Source organism: Seriola aureovittata, chromosome 17 (genome assembly GCF_021018895.1).
Source record: "Seriola aureovittata isolate HTS-2021-v1 ecotype China chromosome 17, ASM2101889v1, whole genome shotgun sequence".
NCBI lineage: Eukaryota > Metazoa > Chordata > Actinopteri > Carangiformes > Carangidae > Seriola > Seriola aureovittata.
Genome location: NC_079380.1, coordinates 20190765 through 20217962, shown reverse-complemented (window position 1 = coordinate 20217962; position 27198 = coordinate 20190765). Strand labels below are relative to the sequence as shown.

At 39.3% G+C, this 27198-nt stretch overlaps 1 protein-coding gene across 1 annotated transcript; it reads right to left on the bottom strand.

The window, feature by feature from the left end:
• Positions 1-1339: 1339 nt before the first annotated feature.
• Positions 1340-22188, bottom strand: carhsp1 (calcium regulated heat stable protein 1). The gene is made up of 5 exons (XM_056400450.1): positions 22021-22188; positions 4565-4736; positions 3990-4098; positions 3442-3564; positions 1340-2340 (listed from the first exon to the last, which is right to left on the bottom strand). Exons 2-5 carry the CDS (start codon positions 4653-4655, stop codon positions 2178-2180), a joined length of 486 nt encoding a protein of 161 aa, XP_056256425.1. The 5' UTR covers positions 4656-4736; positions 22021-22188; the 3' UTR covers positions 1340-2177.
• Between the last annotated feature and the right edge of the window lie 5010 nt (positions 22189-27198).

Sequence of the window (27198 nt, the reverse complement as noted above, 5' to 3'; positions counted from 1 at the left end):
GTTAATTGTCTTCTGTGTTCACTGCCATCCAGTGGTCACAATGAGGAACTGCAACACTAGATTAAATTTGCAACAAACACATCAGAAAAAGTGTTTTATGTAATTCTTATAATTAACAACACTCACACGATTACTGGTTATAATTTTATTTATAAAGAACTGTTTCTGATGTGGAGCACAAACTACCGCAGATATTCTTGCCAGCATCAAATCAGACATGATAGTACACTTCCAGTGACATCATTTCAAAATAAAACAACTAAACTAAACCTGTCGGACAAATAATGATTATTGTTCTCTGTCGGTCACAATTAAAACTAATATTTATATGAGTTATTATCTTTCGCTTAGAATTATCAAGAATTGTAATAATGGTCATGGTAGTATGTAAATGTACTTAGTAATTGTACATTACATTTGTTTAATCAAACAATTAGAACCCTGCACCATGTAATGCTTTCCAATGCACAACCTTTGTGCAGATATATCTTTTGTATCAGGCGACAAGATGAATCGGATTTTAGTTATCTACAAATTCTGTTGTTCAATTCATTTCTAGCTTGAGTACAAATATGGGGTTTTCTTTCTAGTCAGGAATGCCACATGCAACTTTATTTTTTTTTTTTTAAACTGTTGTTACTTGTAATGACTGTAGGAGAAAAAGCATGAATACCAGTAACAAAGCTATGGTAAGCAGGTGTTAGTTACATCTGAGCCTAATGTAGCTCAAATGGCTAAAAGTAGTTAAAGACACAATGACAACTGTGTAAAACATCTAGTGAGAATATATAAGTATTTAAGTTTCAATTTCCTTTTTTTCAAATTGGAATTTGACAATATCAATTTCTCATATCAATATTCAGTTTCCTTTTTCAGCTTTGATTTTCATTTAATTGATTACCCTAACTACTAAAATATAAATAAAATAATTTATATGCCATTTCTCTTTTAATTTTCAATTTAATTCTTATTATGGATAAAATTATCCACCATTGTGAAAATGATGGACGATTGTGAGCAGAAAACACATTATGACCTCTGAACCGTTTGTCAAGCTGCAGTAGACAGATGTGGACAGAAGAGGGCAGCAAAATAAAGTTTATCTGTAGTACGGATGACAAATCCACTGCATCAAACACATGACACTGAATTTTAGTGAGACAATCCTAGTTAATGTATCCATAATATTGAATATAAAAATTGTACTTAAGTAAAGTATTTGAGTAAATGTACTTTTCACCACTGTAATGATGCATATTTTGTTTCACACTAACTCAAACCAGAATTTGTTAAAAGATGTTCATCCCAAAAAAAAAAAAAAAAAAAAAAGCAGAATCCATGAAGGTGTACCAGTTGCAAATGCTTTAATTCATTGATATGGCCACATGATCAAATACAGATGATAGATTGGTGTGAGTAGGCACAAACAGAGCTGTAAGTTCTCTGGGTAGAAGTAGGCACGAACATTATACCTGGAAAATGACTCCATTGTGCTGGAAAATGTAACATGGAGTGTTTATACAGTGACCTCTGTTATTCAACACTCCACACGAGTTCTGTTGTGACCACAGGAGCTTTTATTCTCAAACGCTGCAAAGCTGAACTGAATGTGTTTAGAGCTTTTCCAGAAAATGAATAACCGCAGCTGAAGATTATTTCCTCATCAAATTAAGTAAAACTTCAAACAACATACATCAAATTTCAACACCGGGGCTCTAAAAATCTAAGCGAGAAACCTACTGTAATGTTATAAATCTTTTCATGATAAACATTTCTCCACTGTAATCATAAATCTATTCATATACCAGTCAAACCAGTCAAACCAGCTCTATGTCTTCCCTTGATATAGTTACCCATTTCTGCAGAAGGGCAGAGTCAGCCTCCCACATTTCAATACGACTATGAGATGGTTGTGATTTTCCTCCAAGTAAAACCTTTATTTGTCAGCTCAGGATGTTGGTCATGTCTTCTCTGACGTATCCCAGCCGTCTCAGAGTTAAACACAGAGGTCTAATAACTCTACCTGGTCTTCCCTCTGCCCACTAACAGCCCTCTGTTTCAGTTCTCCCCACCCGACCATCATCCTCTCCCTCTCGCCCCCTCCATCTATGTCTCCCTTCCCACCCACTGGCCTTGTTAACCCCCCCCCCACCCCCACCCCCTGTGAGGGTCAGCATTCAGCTGCTGACAACGTGTCCTGACCAGGTCTCGTGTTTGGTTCCCGGGTTGAGATGAGTTATGGTCACTTCCACCGCCTGGACCTTCTCGTGTTTGGGGGGGATGGAGCAAACCTTGTAGCTCATCTCGTCGCCTTCCACCGGCACATACTCGCCCTCAATGCTGGAGGAGAGGAAAACAAAAAAAGATTGACAAACTATGAAATACTACTAAGTTATGTACGTACAGATATTTGCAGCTGAAAAGCAAAAACAACCAGCAAGTAAAATGCTTTGAACTTCCACTAAACTTCACCAGAAGATGCACTGTTTTGTTTTGTTTTGTTTTTCCAGCCAGGAGCACCAATACAAGTCTAAGCTGAACTTTGTTTAGGGGCAAATATCTGCATGTTGGGTAACTGCATTTGGACGTTTGCACTTTCATATTTTATGCGTAATATATATTTTGTAGGTGTAACATTTAAGTTGCTCCTTTAGTGTTGAGCAAGTGTGAAAACACTGGTGTGGACGCACGTCATTCACACATCAAAGGCCTTTTTTCCAGATTAATGATGACGTACTATAACCCTTGAATATGAAACCCTCTTTAATACTTCACAGCAAGTCAAGTTGTGTTTGACACACACAGATGGCAGGAGCTGCAGGAGAGGTGTAGGAGGACAAAAGAATATCTGATGACCTTCACCACTGTGCCTTTGTTTTCTCCCACATGCATAAAATACATGGACATCAGCAGTGTATACACAAAAGTACACACACACACACACACACACAGTTAAACACCTATGTACACATGAAACACGGCAGCACAATGTATATTGTAAAACAGGTTCTCTGTTTCTCTCTTTCTTCCTTAGAGAATCTGTTTGAATCATTCCTCACCAAAAGGAAGCTCGGAGTGTGTGTGTGTGTGTGTGTGTGTGTCCCTCTGCTCTTACACAGAGCCCTACTATAACTTGATGACGATCATTAAAACCAAAGCAGCCCCCTCATACACCTCATCAGAGACAATGAGAAAAAAAACACACAATGTACCACTCACTCTTCTTTGCATGAACACACACACACACACGCACACACACACACACACCATCTGTTGATGCCTTTCTATTCACATCATTTCCAGATAACCTGATTAGTCATAAGAACATATTGATGCAAGTTAAAACAGCAAGTTAACCCCCCCCAAAACACACACACACACACACACACACACACACACACACTGCGGACCTATAGTCTTCACATTACACACACAGCTTACTCTGAGATGTGGACAAAGATGTCGTTGCCCCCGTCCGATGGCGTGATGAAGCCATGGCCTTTGGAGCGGGAAAAATATTTACACACACCAGTATACACGGGACCCTCCGATGCTCGAGCCGTCCTGTATAGAGCGAGAAATATAGACAGAAAGACGGAGGAAGTGGAGGGTGACAGAAAAAAGACCATTCAACAATGTGAATGATAAAGTCCTTGAGGCTGCATTGATTGAATTTTGTGGGGCAGAGGAACTTTTGCCCAATCAACAGACACAGAAAAACATAGAGTTATTTATCAATCATCATCACGTCCTGTGTTTATCATTAAATCCAGTAAATCAAAAAGGGTGCAGCTCTTTCAACACACGTGGCTCACTCTTGTTTTTACTGAGTGTGTTGTCACCTTAACTTCTTTACTTTGCTGCTACAAGTAACTAATAAATTCAACAAGCTTTGCTCACTATACTGGAAACATAGCAGCTGTGTGTGTGTGTGTGTGTGTGTGTGTGTGTGTGTGTATGTGTATGTGTGTGTGTGTATGTGTTCTCACGCTGAGCAGGTCCTGTTTCTGCGGGTGGGCAGAGGGCTGGGGATGAGGTAGCCTCTCAGGGGGGAAGGCGAGCGGTCTCTGTGTCTGCAGACTGGAGGCTGCAGGGACTCTGATGGGACAGAAAACTGGTGTCACACATCATGAAAATTTAAACACGACATCACTTATCAGACAGCCTTTCCAGCAGTGCCTAAGAATGAGCTGACATACATGTTTACAGCATCTGCATTGAATGAAATAACACAATAAATAATTATATAACATTCTGCTTTTGTGCATTGAAGTCCTTGTTGCTGCTGTCGCCCACTGGGATTTGCTGGTTTTAAAATATCTTCACCCACAGAGTGGATTTAAGGAAAATGCTGCGTGTAATCCAATGTTACTGTTTGTAATCTAATCTCACTGATATCAACCTGACTGTTTACTCTGCACTCTGATTAGGAGTTGTATTAAGAATCTGCTAATGCTAGAAAACAACAGAAATTTCCTATCGTTGCTGCTTCACATTATGTGCACACCGTAGTTTGATATGATTGACAACAGTCTCAAAGTAGCTAAAATAAACATGCCTTTACCATGTGACACCGGAGAGAGCATGGATCCTGCAGAATTCAGCGGAGGGGTCACAGGTCTTGACCCCTGGATGGGCGTGGCCTGAGAGGACATCACGGAGGACGTCGGAGTCAGTGTGTGTGGAGAGGAAGGAGGGGGGAGGGGTCGCTCAGCAGAGGTTGTGAAGTGAAACACCTGAGGAGAGCAGCACAGGAGAAGAGATGTGAAGTCTTACTCCCCATCACTCACACACGAGTTAAGTATCTTTTAAAAACATGTTTTGTCTCTTCCCTCAGCCCTGAAGCACAACAACCCCCCCCCAAAGAAAAACAAACAAACAAAAAAAACCAATGAATCAGTGACCTGCTGGTGGCATTCACAGAACTCTCATTACCATGGCAACAACAATTTGTGGAAAGGCCGACACCGCTGTGACCTTACAAGGAGAACAGTCCCTTCATTCACCTCGCCCCGCGACTTACATCATCAGTCATTACATCGCCAGCTATGTCAGCCAATTAGGGAGAAGCAGAAAAGAAAACCTCCATTGATTTGGGGGGGGGGGGGGGGGGGGGGTTTATACAAATATAATAAAAGTTAACAATGACAGAGGCATCAGCAGCAGCTCAGTGAGTAAATATTTTTCAGTATGTCTGTAGCTGATGGTAGAATAAGATGGAGAAGATTTTCCAGGTTTCCAAGAACAGGATTTTTAACTTTTACAGGTGGAAGGTTGCGAGTTTAAGACTGACTGTAGCTGAAGTTTAAACCTTCACCATTCAATATTTTTTATCCCACAATCAGCGCACAGCAAATTACAGCAGAACTCTCACTGTTTTGGTTATAATGCCCTCAAACTCAATAAAGTTCTGGTAAACTCGCTCCACACTTCCTGCCCGGCACCAAAGGACTTACAAACAACCTTGGTGAGCTGCTGGTTAAGAAGATGGCGCATTTAGTAGCTTTAGTCGGATGTTTCCAAAAGGAAGTTGGTAAAAATAATGTTGTGTTTTCAGCCCTTTATGCTGCCCTCAAGTGGCCAAAATTAATCATTTTTGCTTATATTCTTATTATCAATTTTTGGCTCTAGGGACATTGGTCAGATTGTCAGTCGATCCACCAGGCTCATAAATATCTAATAATATATGGATGAGTAACATTTTTCCACAGATGCCACCATAAAGACGACGTCTTTGGTTTTTCTCAACAACTGCTGGATGGATTAACATTAAATTTTGTACAGATAGTCGTGGTTACCACTGGATCCCTTACTGTTTCACTTATCTCCATCATCAGCTCAAAATTTTACTTTGTCCAATTATTTGCCTTATGATCAAATACAAGCAAAACTAATGTTAAAAACTTATATTTAGTGCTAATTAGCAAATTTTCGCATGTTAATACACCAAATTAAGATCGTTAACATTCTGCCTGCTTTACATCACCATGTTAGCGTTATCACTGTTAGCATGTTAGCATGCAAGTACAGCTTTACAATCATCTGCTGCCTTTTATACTGCATGAGGATGAATAATACCAATTGAAGGGAGGAACCCTAAGCACTGATATCTTTCACTGTAACTGTGTGCAGACAAACAATAAGTCCTAAATAAAGAGATAACACAACCTCCAGAAACCTCCTGCCAGATGTCAACAGACTCTCAGAATATCTGCAGATTCACAGATGAGTGCTCATTCTGAGCCGGTCACTTATCTCTGCTAGTTCTGGGTGAGAGTTTTCTTTTTAAAGCTACAAGTATATTTATCCAGGAAGGTTTGCTTACCACACAGTGGCTTGTTTAACATTCGCACAGCTTCACACACTGACAGCAGGAGCCTGAATACATTTTACAGTTTCAAAAAGGACACAGAGCAGAGTGAGCAGAGTGTCTGATCCATCTTAACTCAATAGACATGAGGTTAATGTAATCACAGCCTCTCTGAACAACATACTTCCTGCTGGAGGGAGGCAGGGATACAACTGACGGCAACACAGAGAGAGCAATCCCCCAATACCAGTGTGAATTTACTGACACAAAATTAAGACTAATCTCTTTTTTTAATTTGGATCCTAAAAAACAACAACAAAAAAAAACAGGAAAGACAAATCATTAAGAGGTGCAGTGACAGAGTTGCTGCTCTAGAACAGCAACACAAAAGGAAGGAGGGTCTTTACAAGGAGCACAGAGGGAGGGAAGAATGAAATGGAAAAGTGGCCGATAAGCAAAAGATAAAGCCTGAGGGAGGCTGGGAAAACATGATGGGGCGAGTACAGATTTAGCCCGGGTAGTTTTTCTCTTTACTGCCTGCTGCTTTAATGGGCCATAGTGATGGTTTTCCATACTCTGTACTTTACATTCGTGCTGGTTATTTTCCCACGCATGCTGACTTTGAATCACATCATTTGAATTTGAGTATTTTATTTTGAATAATAAAATAATACATTTCCTTCAGTCCTCCACCTTTTCTTCTAGACTGCTAAATAAAGCGCTGTTAATGCTAACGTTAGCCATGTAGCAATAGCAAAACTTACAAATAGCTCCTTTAACGGCGCTACAGTAACGTTAAAAAGAATCCTGTCTAAGAACACAGGGAACATGAACACTTCTTCACTGTCGAATCTTGATTCAAATCAAAGGTTTCCTGAGTAAAATGGCCACATCAAAGACTGAGGCCATCAATGTGAAGTGCAGTTTTTAAATGAATGGGAAAGTGGTGTCAGACCTAGGACTTCATGTTTTGACAGAAAACTGTAAAGTTTCCACAGAAATTCAAACTTCACACTAAAAGCCCCGGTGCCAGTTTCACACACAGATAAGTAGCCACAAACTTCCTTCGTGAAACTACTGTTATTATGCAAGCGATGGTTATGACTGGATATATGACTGGATATAAAATGCTCCCCAACTTACACTTAATCTACACATATTCTATTTAGTACATTTTTATTTTATATCAAAATATGAGTTTAAAAAAGGACAAAAATGTGGGCCACAAAATGTTCAGACAATAGCGAGAGGAAAGTTGTTATTAGATTAAAACAGTATTGCGAAACAAATTTTAAGGCTGGAGTTGTGTGTCTGTCAATTCTGTTACAACAGCATCTATAACAGACGCTGCCACAACAGTGGCTCTGTGGCTTTGGCTGAACCACAATCCTTTTATTTTTTTCTATATAAACACAGCATCTCCCTGCTCTCTCTCGCACACACAAACACACACACACACACACACACACACACACACACACACAATAGCTGCACACAAGCTACACACGGCACTAAACCTGTATCCTTTGGAATTTTCCATGATAGTGGTCTCTGGACACCCAGAGACCCTGCTGATACAGCAAATACCAGTCCAGTGAGCTTTTTAAGCCAACACACACCTACAGCTTTGCTGAGACAAACACTACCCATGTGATGAAGCCATTACACTGTACGAGGCAGGATGACACATTTGGTCAATCTATGCAGACTCCATTAACTGGTTTAGAGTTTCAGCCTGGCACCTTCTGCAAGACTGGATCCATTCATCTAGAGCTGCATTCACTTGTAAAAGAATAGTCCTTGAGATTTCTTTATCAGTGACTGTAAGTGTTGCTACTCCCTATTATGGATTTAAAAATATACAGTGATGTGACGCAAACAGTTTATAAATCCCAGTCCAAACATGTTCATATCAGCCCCGTCTTCACACCTCAACACTGGCTGTCCATTCATTCTAGGATTGATTTTTTAATTCTTTTCATTACTTTCAAGGCCAGGTTTGGGCTGGCCCCTCCCTATATTTCTGAGCTTTTAACCCCTAATGAGCCGAGACGCAGTCTGAGATCCTCTGGTAGCGCATTGCTGGCCATTCCAAGGTCTAGGTTGAAAACCAAAGGACGCAGGGCTTTTGGAACAACCAGCCAGAGGAGATCAGACTTATTTCACCTCACTCCTTAAGACAAAGTTTTATAAAATGCTTTTATTGTGTAATTTCATTTACATTTTCCTTTGATTTGTTTGTGTGTTTTATATAAACTGGTGTGAATCACTTTATTGTATTGCACTTTTCAATACAAGTAACAAGGTCATAATAATAATAATAATAATAAATAATAATAATAAATTTCCATGGGCTTCCTGGTTAGTCTGCTTTAAAGGAATATTTGACGTTTTAGTAAATACTCTTATTCGCTTTCTTGCTGAGTGTTAGACAAGAGGACAGATACCAAAATTACTTGTACACACCAGAATCAGTGTTTTACTCTATTATAATGGTAATTAGCTAAAAAAAAAAAAAAAAAAAAAATCTTTTAACTGGTGAATGAGGTCGTGTCTCTGCGTGTACCAGGAAGTCCTGTCACCTCCCATCCTGCTGAGGACTTACTGCTGGACGAGCCAGAGAAAAACAAAGATATGAATGTAGAGATGAACAGATTTGATTTATCCAAAAATTCAAATTCAACTCACAAAAAGCTTTTTATGGCAACATCCGCCCACTGAGGAATCAATGCTGAACACAAATGTAATCAAACTGGATATGCAGATAAAAATGAAATGTTATGATTCCACAGTCATCATCTGAAACTGAAAATGATAACTAAAGGTCAAATGCCTGCATGCAAACACACACCAAGAGATGCTGTCTGTATTTTAAAACCAAGGTGACAAAGAGGACAGATGAGAGTGAGCTACAGTGGTGAGAAAAGCGCAGGACAGGATGACCGTGTGAGGAACTGAAACTTTTAACACGATCATCCCAATCTCTCTCTTTTCCAGCCACTTTGCTTTGTCTCTCTCACACAGTTACACAGTTCCTTGTTCATCCCAGGGGGGAAACAGAGGAGAGGAGAGAAGATGTCCACAAGGGAGAGATGACACAAAGCCAGTGACAGCTGAATATGAACCAATATATAATTAACAGAGAGGGGAGGGGCAGTCAGCTGTAATTACATGTTAGAGGAGCTTTGCACTGGAGCTGAGAAACTGTGTGCAACAACATCTTCAGGTAATAGAAGCCAAAACAGTCCCTATTCTATTGTTTCTACTTTACCTCTACGTTTATCTATAGTGCGTACAGTAGTAAGGGAATAGTTTGACATTTTGGGAAATACGCTTTGACACCATTCACATACCTGTACAGTAAATATGAAGCCAGCAGCTGTTTAGCATTACTTAGCTTAACTACGCCACGTCAGGCAATTTTGCCCAGATACCAAAAAGAAAAATGTCTAAATATGTGGATTTGTCAAATTTAATTTATGCAGTTAACAGTTCAATTAGATTTTATCTATATTTCATTTCTTTACACAAAGTTTTAAATGTTGATTTAAAGCCTTCACTACACTGCCAATTCGATTTTTACATGGGCTTTTGGATTATTGCAGAAAATAAGATCTGCAACAAACAAACATTTATGATACTCACAAATTTTGTTCAGCAGGACAATCTACACTACTGAACGCAACTTTATGGTTTTTGAAGCATAAATACTACAGTAGAAAATAGAAAACTAATGTTAGGCTATAAAGGTACTACACCACCGTCACATGACTTCAACGTCACCCTGACAACCTCTGTAGTCTCATTTAGACACTTGTTAGCAACCGGCCTTTTTTTAAGAGACGTAAAAGCTTAAAGAAATCATGACTGAGGTGCTGATGTATTTTATACCGTAGAATAAAACTGTGAAAATGTCTTGACCTTATGTTAACCACAGACTTTATTTCAGCCGTCTAACAAAAACCCCAGAGACTTCAGGATGAGGGAACCGGAGTGCTAAAATGCTAAAAAACTAATAATGGAAGGTGAGACTTTAGTCCTTTTTAAAATAAAGAAATTCAGCTGCATCGGAGAAGAATGAAAAGATGGGATGATTTCAAGCCTTAATACACACTGAAGTGTAAGGGTACAAATTAATGATCCTGATCTATCTATAATTAATAAATAATTTGAGCTATGAAATGTCAAATATCACCATTTCATTTTTACATCTTCACTGCACTGTTCATTTTAGACCAATGAAGAAGACTTTCAGCTTTTGCAGCTGATGGTCGCCCAGTCATGGTGACATCTCTGTTTCAAAGCAGCTGAGGAAAATGAAGTGGACGGGGGCTGTTAACAGCTCCAGGTTATTGAGGACCTCTATGTGCTGAGATAAAGAATGAGAGAAGCTGCTTTAGACACAATATGCAGCCAGCGTTGAGCACTGAAGGCAGAAAACATTAAGCTTAACAGGCTATTATATTAGGCTCTGTGTGTGTGTTTGTGTGTGTGTGTGTTTGGAAGTCAGTGTGGGTGGGTGTACGGTCCTGTGTGTGTCTGTGCAAGGCCAAATGTGATATGTGTGTGTATGTGACAATGAGAGATGGTCCTGATGCTACAATTTGATGACTCACCCTCCAATGTGCGTCAATGCAGTATTTCCCGTGTTTCAATCATACACACAGCCATGAAAGCTGAATGTACACTGCGACTCACATCAGCAGCATCCTCTCCCGGACTCCTGAGCACCACTGGTGTTATCCCCATTTGCATGCACAGTTCCAGGTGCAGGTATTTCCAAAATTAAAAAAATAACGAAAACATAGGGTCATCGGAGGGCACCAGTTTACATCACACACTAATCTGTGCTGTGATCTTTGGGCCTGTTTTCATAAGAGCTTGACCGATACAGGAAGTCTGAGGCTGATCCTGATGCCAGTGTTTGAGAGTTTATGTAAAAAATGTATATCATGATCAGATTTTTCTAAACACTTAACACAAAAAAAATGATTAGAATCCTTTGAAGATGATTATTAAAAAATGGTGCCTGCGGCAAAAAATGTTATCACAATATTTTTCCTTTCTTTTCAGTCGATGTTGTTGAGCTTGATTTTCCCTTATGTTTAAAATCGTCTTTTAGAAGTTGAGAGAAAACAATGAAGCTCGAAATGTAACAGTGTTATGGTTTGTTGTGTTGGGTGTTTTTCCCAGAACCTCACTAAGAGAGCGCTTCAGGTGATTAACTTTGGCATTTCCTGACATTGTTGCCAAAGGTTTTCGGCTCAACTTTTCCTTTCATATTGGACTTTAGCCTCGCCCTGAATCGTCTCGTCCACTGAGTGGCCTCATGGGGTCCAAGCCAACATCTTGTTACCTCATGTATCCACAAACTGCTCTTTTAAAGGTTGTTGCACCTTCACTTTTTGTGCCAAAATAAAACAGTTTCCTCAGAGGAAGCACTCGTCTCTTCCGCCAACCCATCCAAGCTGTGATACCAAAACAAAAGCATGTGGTATATTTAGCCAACTTGCCCAACCTTGCTGTATCTATTTTGGGAAGGTGGCTGTCTCTTCCTGTAACGCTTTGTTCAGAAACATCTTTGTTTTGGGACTGCGTTAGTATTATATTGTAAAGCAGTGTAACATATCAACAGTATATCAAAGTTTCTAATTTTCTTATTGATTAATTATAGCTCTCAATCCTATCTCTCTCATGGACCAACTCAACGTGTTCTCATTCTTGCGTATTTATCCAGCAACCAAGACGCACTGATGAGCATCTATTCCAACAGTCCAACAGTTTAGTCAGATTATCTACTACTTTATTTTAACAGCTGTTAATGCTAATGCTGGCTACGTAGCAATAGCAAAATTTACAAGTAGCTCCTTTAACTTAGAAAACAGTCTAATGCAGTAGCACCACGTCACAGAAACAGCAGCACTTATTGTGCTTTGTTAAAGACTGAGGTAAAATTAACAATATTTGCATCAAGATTTGGAGACTGTTTGCTGCTGTTGAAATGCTATCGTGAGTCAAATCTGATCAAACCATTCACACGCAGAACTGATGAGTTTTTTTGGGTTTACAATAATAATAAGCTCTAACTAATAATGCTTTTTTTTCTTCAAATGTCGCTATTTTTGTCATCAATATGTAATGTTACTGGAAAAAAACATGAGATTTTAGGTATTCAGGAGCTTTAAGTGCCTGATCTATGTGTTCAAAGTCTGTGATGGATGAGGGTGATCCATTTCATACATAAAAATCAAAAGAGGTAGCTCATTTGAAAGTATGATTTATTCATATGGGTGCTCTTAGTAAAGAATAGGTGAGGAGTCAAATAATGGTCTTTGATCAAACCAATTTCACCTAATCCTATTGTTTCTTACCTTTTAGTTCATGGAAATTAAACGCTTCTCTAACTTGAAACAAAGCAAAATAATTAATGTTTGTACAAACAAAAAGGGAAGCCCACTTGTATCCATCTCTTCTGGCTTTAACCAGTTTTTTTGTCTCATGGCTGAATTACATCATAGCTGTTCATCGACACATCCTTGTTTTAGTTTCTTAGTATGGTGAAGCATTGTGTAAACTTAACACATATACTGTACATCTGTGCAGTTGGAGAGTTTAAACTCTGCTGCTTAAATTTGCCAACTGTTGATGCCCTTGTCAGATCTGTTTGGCTGACAAATGACCCAACACTCATCATGACCAAAGGTGATGGTTGTAACGAGGAGCGACTGGTACATTGAGAGCTTTGCCTTCTGGCTCAGCTCCTGAACACCCGCTTTACTGCTGATGCTGCACCGATCCACCTGTCCTGCTCCATCCTACCCTCACTCGTGAACAAAGACCCTGATATACTCAAACTGCTTCACTTGGGGCAGAAATTTTGTATTCAATCCAGCAGCACCACGACACTAGATGGTCTTCGATGATCTTTGCTGTAGTTATAGAACAGCAACATGATATATTTTTCTACGTTTGCACGGACGACTATAGTTAAAGGTAACCTGTGTGAGTTTTTGACCACTAGTAGTGCTTCGGAGCAACGCTTTTACAAGTGGGTCCTCATTTTTGTTTGTATTGTGCACATGCATGAGGACGCACACACCTGTCAACACAACTTTGTTCACAAGAAAACTCCACCGGGAAACCTTTGAGGTTCCACTTTCCCTCCCCTGCTACTCTTTCCTTTGGTTTCTTCCTCTCCTCCCACATTCTGAAAGCTCCACCGTGTCATCAGGGCGTCACAACCACAGCCGATAATCAACACTTTCGAAAACAGCAGGAAACAGGAAGCAGTGAGGACTCATCCTGTGCAATCACCAGAGAAGGGAAACACTTTAGCTGCTGCAGGTGTGATTTGATTGTTTTGGGACTACCTTACAGCCCCCATGTGTAGAATTGTTTTTATTTTAGTTATACTGGTGTTCTGGCTCCATGGATGATGATGATGATGATGATGATGATGATGATGATGATGATGATGATCTGTCTGTCCACCACTTCAGTCCAGACTGAAATATCTCAACAACTGTTGGATGGAGTTTAGTTTATGACCAAATACCTGCATAAGTTTAGTTATTTGCAAAAAAAATGAGAGTCTCTGTGCCATTCCTGCACACAAGACAATCACTGTCCAGACTGTTCTAGTCTGTGGGTCCTCGATGGTGGAACAAACTACTGAACGGGGGCGTCCCTCTCTATCTTCAAGAATCTCTTGAGGACTGATCTCTTCTGAGAGCACCTCCTCTCCTAACACCTCTAACGCGCTAACATGTCTAACTAGCACTTACTATGCACTTTTGGTTCACTTCTTTACCTGATCTCCTTGAACTTAATGAACTGATGTGGTACTTAGTAATTACACCAAGGTCTCCTTCTGCACTGAAGCTTTAGAGATGCTCCTCACTGGTAAGTCACTTTGGATAAAAGTGTCTGTCAAATGTAAAAATAATGAAAACTGATGCAGTCTATGATCAGCATGACATTTTTTTTTGTACATAATAATCCAGGAGATCCACTGATATGTAAAACATACAACAGTTGAGTTACTCTAAAATCACATAGTGTGTCATACCATGACATCAACAATATTTGCAACATGTGGTCGTATTTACGTCAATACTACGTACAGCAGCAACACAATTACTCAAAGCGCCACTGCTGCTGGCTCTGCCGTGAAGGTTCCCAAGAAAAAAAGAGAAGAAGGGTTACATCATACAAGCGCCACGTACATCGTCATGTAGTGATTAAACTGACCACAAGAAGAGTGTGTCAGGATCTGATTCATCCATCCATCGGATATACCACCTATCCTTTGAGGGTCGTGGGGGAGCCTGGAGGTTATGACAGTGAGTGAGAGGCGGGGTACACTCTTGACAGGTCACCAGTCCATCACAGAGCTGACATATAGAGACAAACAACTATTCAGCCTAGAGGCAATTTAGAGACGCTAATTAAGCTGCATGGCTTTGGACTGTGGAAGGTAACTGCCGCCCTTAGGCACAACAACGGATCAATCATCACCTCATCATAGGTTTTATATGCTTCGTGGTAAATGTTCAGAGCAGCACACTCCAGCGTGGGGAAAAAAAAAACACTAAAACCTGAAACTTAACAAGTTGCTGAATCAGTCACACTCAGGTCGGACAGAGTGTGTGGAAAGTTACTGCGCAAACACCAGACTGAAATTCAAGGAAAAAAGTTAAAAAAGGAGGAAATTGTCAGTTTAATGACCTGAGGAAGTGTTTTACTTCAGTTGTTGAAAGGAAAGAAAAAATCTATAGTTTCAGTTCAATAAATCTACTTATTGAAGGAAATTTGGTTTTGGCTATGGAAGATGTCACTCAGCAATGATCATAAAAGGCTCTATGTGTCTCAGCACTAAAATCAACCACTACTTTAGTCTTGGTGCTTTACAGGATTGCCTCCATCATAATCTCTCACTGCATTAGGTGGTGAAACTGAAGCTGTGGTGAGCCGATACAGAGCCATTACAGCACTGTGGTGTACACTACATCAGACAAACAAGAAAGGCCGAGGTGACGCATTATTCCTGCAGCAAGACCACTGAACCTGAAAATGACATGAGACGAGCGTGACGGAAGAAGGAAATATCTTAAGTCTGCAAATGTCGCTGCAGTTAATTTATGATGGTGCTGAAATTTTTTTTTCTTCCTGGTGTAGAAGGGACATACAATGCCAAAGCTTAGTTACAGCGTCACTGTTTATTCAAAACAAATGACTACGATCTGATTCAACTTAGCGAAGTATGTAAACTAGAGCTGCAGTGATTAGTTGGTTCTCTGGTTCTGGTTGACATTGGCTTATATCATTATAAAGTAATGTCTTGGGTTTTGTGAAGGCAAAAGATAAATAAATAAAATAAAGTTATTAAATAAAGCCAAGTTATTTTTTTTTTTAATCATCTGCAGACTAAATGATAATGAAAATAATTGCTAGTTGCAGCCCTAATTTAAAAAAAAAAAAAACATTCAGTGATGTCACTTTTTGTTCCATTTTCATTTTTTAATTTTTTTTTACTGTAATTTAAAATGTGAACAACAACAGGTGAATGACCTACATTTGTGAACTTTGGCTTCTTCTTCTTCATCTGTACTGTTCTTGTATCAGCGCTAGTATGAAAACATTCACATGGGGAACGTTCCTAAAATGCACTGTCCATTTGACCTGTTGCATACCTTGTTAATTAAGCTACTTTTACTGTTTTTAAAGCAAAATAGAGGAAACTAGTAATCATGAAACTAAACTGACTTAGCTACCAAAATTCATGTGTAGAAACATTTCTGATTTGATACCACAGATGGAACATCTGCCGATAAAGATAAGGATGTTTGCTGACATTGTAAAATGCAACAGTCCTGCAGTAACATATGCCATTTGCTCAAGGGCTGCACAAGCACCGTAAACAAAGGGAACAATGCTCACTTTCTAATTGGAGGAGAGCAAAAGAGTGACAACCCAGAAAGACAAAGAAACACAGAAATGATGAGAGACAGAAGGATATGGTCCCATCAGTTTAAATTCAATGGTGCACAACAGAGCTTCCCATCAGGCACTGGAGCCAGCTGACTGCTGAAAAATGACAATGGCTTCTTTCTTCTCTTCAGTATTGTGCTGGTTGAAACTGAGACAAAATACTAACAAGACAGTAATGTTCCTAACTGGACCTTGGATGGGCAGATTAGCACCATTTCCAGTGATGTCTTAAATCTAGAGGGTTGTCAAGCCCGGGCCACGGTGACCCGTTACGTTCTCGCTGTGCTGATGGGAGTCATGGACGAACAGTAAGTCATGCACCGAGACACAAACAGCAATTTAATCAGCAACTGTTCCCCAAACAATAACCAGATATTATCTTCACAACCTAACAATCAAGCTTCACACTGACAGATACACAAAAACGTCTCGTGTTTCAACATTTGAAACAGTCCGACTTGTGAAACCTCTAATTCTCTGCAGGGGATTCATACTGTGAGCTGACTGACACCTTCCCATGATGCCCCAACAGCAGCAAGTGTTTCACCACTTTTGCACAAACCTTGTGGCCGCTGAGATCTCTTCACAGGAGAGTCAACATGGAAAACAGTGAGGACATACAGTAACTATACACCAGTGCAGCAACTTTATGGGGTTTATTATATTTTCCCATCAATACATTATACATATAATAAATTGTTGTACTTTAAGAAATTGAAATGTAAAAGCATCACTGAGTAAAACGTTATTTCTATAAAGAATGAACAAAGGGGAATATAAGATCCTGGTATATCAGTTCCTGTCTAAATAAGATTTAGAGGGTGGGGTGTGGGGAGAGTCATTCTTCCCACAACAAAGTGGCGAAAAAGCAGACAAGGGTTAGAAGCAGAGAAAGGCAGACAGATAAGGAACAACAATGGCCAAGACAGAAAAAAAGCCCTGCATTTAAACAACACAAGAGGCTGCATGAATGGACTGGTCCCATTGAAGTGAATGAAGGAGGCGAGTGCGGCTTTCTCACATGTTATCTGCCGTGTTAGACACCGTCTGGATTTGAGCCACAAGTTATGATTTGTCACTTCTTGTGGGTGAAGACTTCCTGCCAGTAACCGGGTCCCCATCAGTACATCAAATAAAAACTGTAGAGCAACTCAAGTCAAGGTCAAAGTGAGCTGAAAATGACGCTGCCTACTCTGAATAGAGTGTAACAGAACTCCATCATGGTGTTTCTGCTTGTGTGTACTACATTCAACCTGCCGCACACAGATAAGCAGGACGGCAAACAAATACAGCAATCCCCACACAAACAGTGAAACGTGATCTTGTGTGTGTCCTGTCCTGACTTGTGCAGGACCATCACCCACCTTAGTGCTACTGTACTACATGTAGATACGTTTACATGGTACTGGCAGAGTGCTACCTCTTTCCCACAGTGTAATTCAACACCTCTAAGGTATGAAACTCAGGGCTGAAAGTAAGTTTTGCTCCTCAATGAGATGCCACACTTGATAAATGCATGAGGAACTTCTGCAGCATACATTTTGCAAATTGTACATCTTGCAACTCCTTGCAATGCGTAGACTAAGAAAAAAAACGATGTGATAAAGAATATCTGAACTCAGTAATTCTATATTAAGATTGATATTGTACATTTTTTTTTGATTTTTTGGATAAAATAACCAGACAGCAAATTTAACAGCTGACACACTGCCACTGCTTCAGCAGGTAGATGAACCAGTGTTGGTTCGTGTAAAATACAAAAACGTTGAACCTGGTTGACCTTTTACTACAATATAAATCAATGTCATTTGGCAAAAATTGCTTAGATTAGCATATTTCTACCATTTTCCTCGAGATCGTTGCATGTAAAGATAAAATTTTCGCCATGGTAACTTCACAGAGTCGTAAAAACCCTGTCACTTTTATAAATTGCTGTGCTGTATTTTTGCTTCTGATAAGACATCAAACCCATAGATCTGCTTCTTGATGTGTCCCCAGGAGCTAAAACAACACACCCCTTTGTAAATTTAATGCAGACCTCTTTTCTGTCTGAACACCCACTAAGATGTTTGGCGTAGTCTTAATGAAAAACAGATTTGGTTTGAAACAGTCTAATTGTACTTAAAGAAAACAAAACATCTGGTTTGAACATTAAAAACAGCTTAAGTCTGGTTCTTTCTATCAGTGCATTTTAAGTACACCTGTTATTGCTGGATATCTGCAGTAACACTTCTTAAGCGTAGATGAGAAATCTTAATATGTGTGTGGGATTAAGAGGGAGAAACTGATCATTTATATTGACAGCTAAACACCAGGTTAATTTCTTAACTTCACATATATTCTCACTGTTCAGAAAAACTGTGCTCTCTCAACACACTGTTCTCTCACTGTATAATGAGTCCAAATGTTGGTCCAAACAGAAGAAGAGGCTGGAGCATCACGCATCAGTAATATACTTGCTTGGTTGAAAGATAAGAGGGGTGGAGAGGGGCTGCATGTAAACACATTCTGTGATTTCCTGCTTTAGACTGGTTTCCTCCCAATAGCCGATATTTTGTGTGCATGTAAAGGTAAAGGTAAGTTGATGCCGCTCGTGCTGACACAAAGAGAAATGTTTACGAATCTCTGATCTCTGTGATACAAAAAAAAAAAGAAAGCCATAGAAAGAGAAGCCAACAGTATCACCGAGGACCATCAATACATAAAGTTCCTGCTGAAGCCACAAAACAAGCATTAATTTACATGCAAATATCGAAGATAATCACTTTACATTACCCGTTTTGCAAAGTGTGGTGTTGTTTTGCGATGTCCCTTCACACACATTTCCTAAAAAGTGACTGATGTGGTGATAAGCACAGAAATGCCTCAAGGAGTCATTCCAGTCATATTTCAGGGTGAGCGAGCATCTTCTATCCACCTCTTTCTCTCTCTCTCTCTCTCTCATTATCAGTGCTTTATTGTCTACAGCCAGCGCTCTCAGGGGACTATTACAGCAGATCATATTGCACAACAGCGTACAAGGCCTTCACAACGAGCTCCCGACTCTCCCGACTATGCAGCTGTAAAAGGAACGGTCATAAAAACTCCGGTGAGCCTTTTAAGCTGCTTAACAGCACAGTGGACATTTAGAAAACAAGCATTTATGACAGAGCAGACAAATATGACAATGCTGTTTTGGTTTTGATGTCAAAAGGCCTCATCTGAATTTTTGCAGTGTCATGTCAGCTAAATGAAATAATGCCATCTGGTACACAAACTGACGAGATGAAATGTCAACACGACACCGAGGGCAATAAACAATCATGTAGTGGTATATGTTTTCATTTATTATTCAAACCCAGCTGCTGTTTCAGTTCAGTAGGTTAGAAGAAGACAATGCCATTCAAACTGCTGGTATAAAAACACTGTACCGAGATGCCTCAGAGCAGAAAGCTGACACTCACAATGCCTAAAACACAGGTTTCATGCATAAAAAGTAGAGCTACACTAATAAATCATCAAGGCTGAAATATCAGTTATGTCTTTATGTTTTTAATAAATGGACTATCAGCTTATACACTGGTATCAACATCAGTATCTGGCTCAAAAATCCTGCACCGGACAGTCTACAGTAAAAAGTGGTGGATATTGAAATTGTATAGCCACTAGGCCAACTGTAGCAGTGCATATTATGGACTAAGCCATACAGTAAGTCTCTAAAGCATTTCTGTCAACCCCATCTAATAAGACAGAGGTGTCTGCAGCCTAAGATTAGCTGCGACTGGCTGGTTGGATTAAGGCCATGTTCACAACTTGAGTTGACATACATGCTGCTAATCCAACAATGCAGAGGGAGAACCAGCGCACGGTCCAGAACCAGACTCAACCTTTACTGCACATCTGCATTGGGCAACCAAATAAATTAAAGTGCACATGCCTTTGTAACATGAACCCTATATTTTTACTGTTTACCCGACGATTGTTGTGAACAGCAGTACAACATGCAACAACAACAACACACCCTCACCAATGGTTTTCATGCAGGACAGCTTCGTCCCAACTCCATACCAACTGTAACAGGTTTGTAGTGTAGTGACTATGAAGTAAATTCACACTGGAAAATAAGGAATATGCAAAATGGCTAATTTCTGAGCGGGCTCTTGATGTATACTAATCTCCCACGATGCAGTGCTCAAAGAGAATGGGAGAGCAGCCCTGGATAGAGTATCTTAAGAGAAATTAAAAGTAAATGTGGATGGTGGCGAAACAGCTCCAAAACTCAGAGTTTGACTGACATACAGTCGTGTCCAGTATTCCCAGAATGGGATGTCTTCTTGCTGCAATGCGTTCTGGTCTATAATCTCGCCCTCTTTCATTGATTTCTCCATGTAGGATTTTTAAATGCTGGTCTGGAGGACTACTATCATGTACGATGTTTATGGCTTTAAATGGTGAAAATCATGTCTGTCACCAAATTCCACTTTAGCTGAAATGTCTGAACAGAACATAATTTTGTCTAAATGTGGTCATTAAGTCATTAAAGAAGAAGATGACCATGAAATACTAAGGGCCATTTAGGCTTATGAGTTTACATTAACACTCAAGTCTGCTGGAATTCAACAGTCACTGTTATAAGAGGCATTTTCATTTAAAGACACCCCTTTCCAGCCCCTGAATACCTCTGAACAAGCTAAAACACGCAGAAAGAAACCTACAGGTGTGCAACAAAGCACACAGTTCAACTGCAGCTTTCAGACATGTAAATCTGTCCATTTATAATGTGTGTGTAGACTTAAAGAAGGAACAGGCACCTTCAGATACAACCACATCCTGGCTGAACCTCTGTCATGACACCATGTCACAACCCCTCACTGGAAATTTCTTTTATTTTTTTAAAACCAGACACACAGACACACACACAAACAACTGATGTTGTCCACCACATCAGCTGATATTTTCTTGTTTCAACCAACAACAGGCCTGAAGCAGGGCTTAAGCATAAGTGCTTTCCTTCCACCTTTGCTCTGCCTTGTGGTTGGTGCATGCACGTACTCTCAAACACATCTTCATCCTATAATGAGCTGCAGATAGATACCGGCAACATGCTACAGCTCTTAAGCGCCCACAGAAGCTCATCTTCCAGCACTTCATTAACTCCGAATGAGGGGGCCTGTGCTGAGAGAAAACCTTTTCAAGTCCCTGAATGAAAGCTCCTTTTTTCCACACACACTGCATCGACTCAGACTTCTGTGAAGAGGTAATTGGATGAGACAGAGACACACACACACACACACACACACACACACACACACACACACACACACACACACACACACACACACACACACACACACACACCCCTTACTTGCTTGTTTGCCCCCACCTCCCAAGGAAATGAACGGCTGCTCGTTCCAGGAAAACACAATCCGTCATGGAAAGGAAAGACTATGGAAATCAGTGAACTTGAGCGCCACTGATAAGTTGGAAAAATGGAGTAACTGACAGCAATCCTGTTTCCAAATTTTTACGACAAATCATATTTATTAACGTTATATAAACCAAGTTTATAATTTGTGATGCAATGTATCCTAAAACTGACAGCTAACTTGCGATAAAAATTAAGTTAAAAGCTAACTGCTTGGGGAATTCGCCGTGCGGCGTTCACGGACTAAATACTGTCAGTTTGTTTGTATGTTTGTTTGTTTTATTAGTAGCGTTTTAACGTAACGTGCATCACTCACCTTGTTTCCACCAACTTCTCGACTCGAAGAAAACGCGTCCAACAAAGCAAAACGTAAACTTTAAGAGGAGTTTTAGTTGAGTCTGTTTAGTTTGTGCCACCGCTGTTCAGTGATGAGGTTCACTATCCAAGAGTCAAAGCAGCGTAAATACTTTCTCTCCCTCACGCTCTCTCGCTCTTGTTTCTGAATGGGCGTGACTGGTTCCACAGTGACGTCACCTGGCAGCACTTTACCGTAACGGACGCCACAGTGCGACCTGAAAACTACGCAGTGTACCGTAAATAAAAACACGACCTGAAAAGTTTACAATATTCCTTTTACAAATAAAGATAGATTAAATGTTGGCTGTTGGATTAACATTTTTACGGAAGCCGATTTCTGCCAAAAAAAAAAAAAAAAATGCTGAGAATAATAAAAAATAAATAAAATGTAATTGTATTAATCCATACATAAAAAAGTATGGGTCCAATAAATGAAAAAATAAAATAATAAAAAAACTATTGTTTTTTTTTAACAAAAGGTAAGTTTATATATATATATATATATATATATATATATATATATATATATATATAAAAACACATATCATATATATATATATATATATATATATATATAGACTGTACATAAACAGCACATAGACTGTGTCATCAGTCAATTGGACTGGAAGGAGACATGATTGTTCCCTGTGCTGTAAAATGTAATTCAAATTGTATATATATATATATGTGTGTGTGAGAGTTTAATGGGCTATGAGAAATACACTGGTTCACTGTGAAATGACAAGGTTCACATGAAGCACCTCCTGACATTCAGCAGAGGGAGACATAACTACTTTTTGAGGTTGAAATCGATGAAAACAGGCTTATAATGTAGTTTTTGCTGGATTGACACTGAATGTGTTCTATGGTTACATTGTGAACTGTTACTATGGGTAATGTGATGCTGATGAATCACAATGCCCAGCAGCTAAAATAATGCAGCTCTGTAATGTGTAATTACTAGAATTCCCTTTTTAATTGGTCTCTTTTCTCCCCACCACTGACAACTGATCCCTTTTGTACAACTCATAAAGGAAAAACAAAGAGAGCAGAGGCGGGAACAGAGCAGAGCATATACAGTATAGTGACATTGCCTCAGGAATGAGGCAGTGGGAGTATGTTCAAATTTGACTATTTGTGATGCTGGGATTACCACCTCCTATTTGCCATTAAGATGTACACCAATGTTAGTCAAAAAACACACTACATGGCAAATTACTTTAAAGAGAAGTGACTTATTCATTATAGTAACACTGCCACAAAGGAGGATCATATTAGACTGAATTTCAAAAAGCAGAATACATCAGCTTTAAAACTGGTCTGGCATTTTGATATGTGTTCCAAACCCATTATTGAAAACCAAGATAACTCCAAAGAGACCACATTATCTGTGTTGCTATCCAGTATATCAAACACTGGAAACTTCAGAGGAACAGGAGTCACAAACCAGACCAATTAATGTGCATGCGCAATTAGTGTGCATGATCACCCTTTTTCTTCATAATTCATTCTGTGAAAGGGATCAACTGACATCCACCCTAATATGAGTTACAGTGTTTGCAATGATCTTTTGTCATGAATTGTTTGCATGATTATTTGTAATGTTTTATCTGGAAATAAAAGAAAGATGAAAATCTGACATGGCTACAGCAGCGTGCTGAATAAAAGTAATCATCTGATCAGATTACCTTCTACTAACTTTATTATTGATGCCGAATGTTGAGCTTGAGGTTAGTTTAGTTCATCACTGCTTACATTAAGTCCTCATGACACACTCTATGTGCATGCGATGCTTCATGACTGTGCATTAATGATGGTCTTGGATCCTTTGCAATAATGAGAACATGACTATTGGACAGCAGCGCTTCTCTTGGCCTTTTAAAACCAGATTAGAACAGAAAATGTCAAACAGGTCTGACCATCTCACTGCTAAAAAACAGTCCACATAATAGGAAAGTGTTAAACAGTTATCAGTTATTGGAAAATACTGAAAACTCAAATTACACAGCAGGAGTCAATAGTTTATCAGTGACCTTCCCGTGACAAGAAGGTCAAAGGTTTGAGAGACATGTTTTTTGGAAATTCCCCCCAGCCACAAGCAGACTTCTCTACCTGCCCCAAACAAGAGAATCAACTAAATAACAAGAAAATGTAGATGAAATAGACAAAGGAAACATTTTCAAATGTATTTAAAGGGGCACTCCACCAGTTTTATTGATCATGATGAGAACAACTCAACCTATGACAACAGTTGCATAATGTCCTCAGTGGGTCTGGAGGGGCTTTCAAAGGTTTGAGAAAATAACCCTGAAGATGTCACCAGGTTTCTCTCTTGAAGGTTGGAAACCAGGGCTGCGGCCTTAAAGTCTTCTTTTCTTAGGGAACGTTCCTCACTGATTGAAATGACGCTGAAATATTTAAGTGACAGCCATGATAAGAGCTGGTTGAATTTTGTAAATGATAAGGAAAGGAGCTTCAGTGCTTCTTATCTCATCTCTTTTAGCATAGGAAACACTGGACCTTCCTTTGTGAAACGAAAGGGGATAATGCCATCCTACAATTAAACAACGTCCCATCGTAGTCTTACCTCGCCAGACCCACGTGAATGTAGAAACAAAAGAACAACCTGTTTTCTGCTTGTAACACGTCTACACTCCAAATCCATGATAGATATCTTCTCTTTCAAATCCAGTCAGGAGTCGTCTTGAAGAGCAAGTTAATCATCTTTAATCATCATCATAACAATATACTATATACATAAATGTTTCAAAACCCACTGCACTAAAAAAATAATTTGCAAATGTATAAAAAAGGTCAAAACTCTATACAGCCTACTTTTTATCTGAATATAATCCATTCTGGGCCCTACTCACTGATTTTTATTGAATTATTCTAATGATCTTTTCATGTCAAACCAGTTTGTTTTTGTGGTTAGGAAAGGAGTTTACATCGTCCATGTGTTAAATAAATAATACATTTGGTTAAAAAAAAGCTTAGTGTAAGTGCAGTCAGATTTGTTTCCTAAGTCCTTATGAATTCACCTTCACATCTTTCCCTGACCTCATGATGTTTTCCACTGAGGTCAAAGAAAAGTAAGTAAGGGAGATTATTTTGACTTTTTGACCACAGCCTTGATTTCTTTTAAGAGTAGAAAGACATTGGTATTTGCGAGTTATGGAGAGTCTAACAAAAGGTGCTACTGAGCTGCATTATGGGAAATATAGGATCCAATGTTTTTGGACCTGTACTAGGTACTAAAAGTCAGGACACCTTTGCCTCTGTTGATTTCTTTGGAGCATTTTTAAAAATCTGTCACAAGTCCCAACAAATGTTTGTGCAATATTGAATCACTGCTGTGCCTCTTTAAAACAAACAACAGATACCGTGTCATATTGTGAATGAAAACAAGGCTCAGGTTTATAACAATGTAATATGATAATCACAATCAAAATATTAGAACAGTGTAAAATAGGTATACAGAGGGGGCAGTCAGACTGACTCAGCCTTTACAATCAGTCAAAGGAAACAAATTTATTGCATACACAATGTCAGAAATGTACTTTTGAGTTGTTCATCCTGGGCTGGTAAACTGAGAGACTTTCAGAGCCTTTTAAAAATGAATCTGCATTTTTTCACACAGTCACCCTCACCTTCTTCAGTGCTATTTCATGTATAAAATCTAACATCTGCTCACTGACTTAAAACACGGGATCAGGTTCTTAATTCATCATGTAGTGCAACAGAACGCAATAAAATTAACAATGTTATTCCCTTACAAAGTTACCAGTCAATATGTTGGGTGAACTTTACTACATTTGTCTTGCGCAGACAGAGCTATCCAACATTTGGCACTTGCAAGGTGCTAATTTCAGACCCTGTATGCATGTATCTAGCATATATACACACGCAGACATACACACCTGCATGCACTCAGGCACACAAGGTGTACGACGTTTGTGTTTGGGAACATTGCTTCTTTTTCTTCTTTTCTCCTCTACCGGTCAACGTAAAAATCTAATCGGGGCCATATCTCTCTTTTTTTTTTTTTTTTTTTTTGAAATGTGGACAAACAAATGAACATTGCTCAACATTAGCAGCAATTTTACAGCCAAAGAGCAGAAAGACAGACAGGGCCAGTTACTATTTAAAACCTCTAAAATAAGGAGTCGAGAAACTCTCGCTCACTCTTGTGTGAATTATACATGGGCAACATCTTGAAACAATGTAGAAAGGCCATTTAGCTCAGAATTATCATCATATTTTTATGTAAGACTTTCAAACAGTCCTGCATAATTGACGAGGTGTCTGGAAAATTTTTGTGTTAAACTGACTGAATATTATACTATAACATGTTTGTATGTTTCTATACTGTCACTAGTACAGTTTCCAGTTCAAATCATTGAACAGAGAATTTGAAAAAGAAAATTCCCGTTGCTGCTAAATATCCTGTATTACCCATCTACATTGCATCTCAAAGTTCCCTGTGTATACTAGCTTTGTTCTACCCTACTAGCCTATTAACAGCTTGATTCACAGTCCAATTTAGCTCAGTGTCTATTTTACAAACTGGAATTGACTCCGGAGTCAGTCTATGGTCAAAAAGGAAAATGGATGGGTTATCTTCCAACTAGGCCTACTGACAGCATAGAATAGACATACATATCGAGAGAAATTTATATATTAGCTTAGTATATATAATATACAAACAGCATACATAGTCTCTGTGACAGTAGTGAACAGGATGAAGAGAGACAGAAAGATAAACAGGGTTTGAAACTTTAGTCTCTGTAGGGTCCCCAGTGTGTGTGCGCGTCTGTGTGTGTGTGTGTGTGTGTGTGTGTGTTACACCGCTTTCACAGCAAAACAATGACCTGTGGCTGTCGACTGTGTGCCTGGTCCTCCACTCTGCTCTGCCACTGCTCAGCTTTGGTGCGACTGGCCAAACACAGGTCACTATAGCAACTGCGGGATAGAGCACTATATATGGGATAGTATAGCAACTGAACAACTAAAAGAAAATCCTGTGGTTTTACCAGATCAAGCTGTCTATCAGTGTAAACACAACATTGCACTTTAAATGACGCTGCAATGCAGTAACCCTGTTTAGTAGTGGGCACAGAACTACGGCTGCAAACCT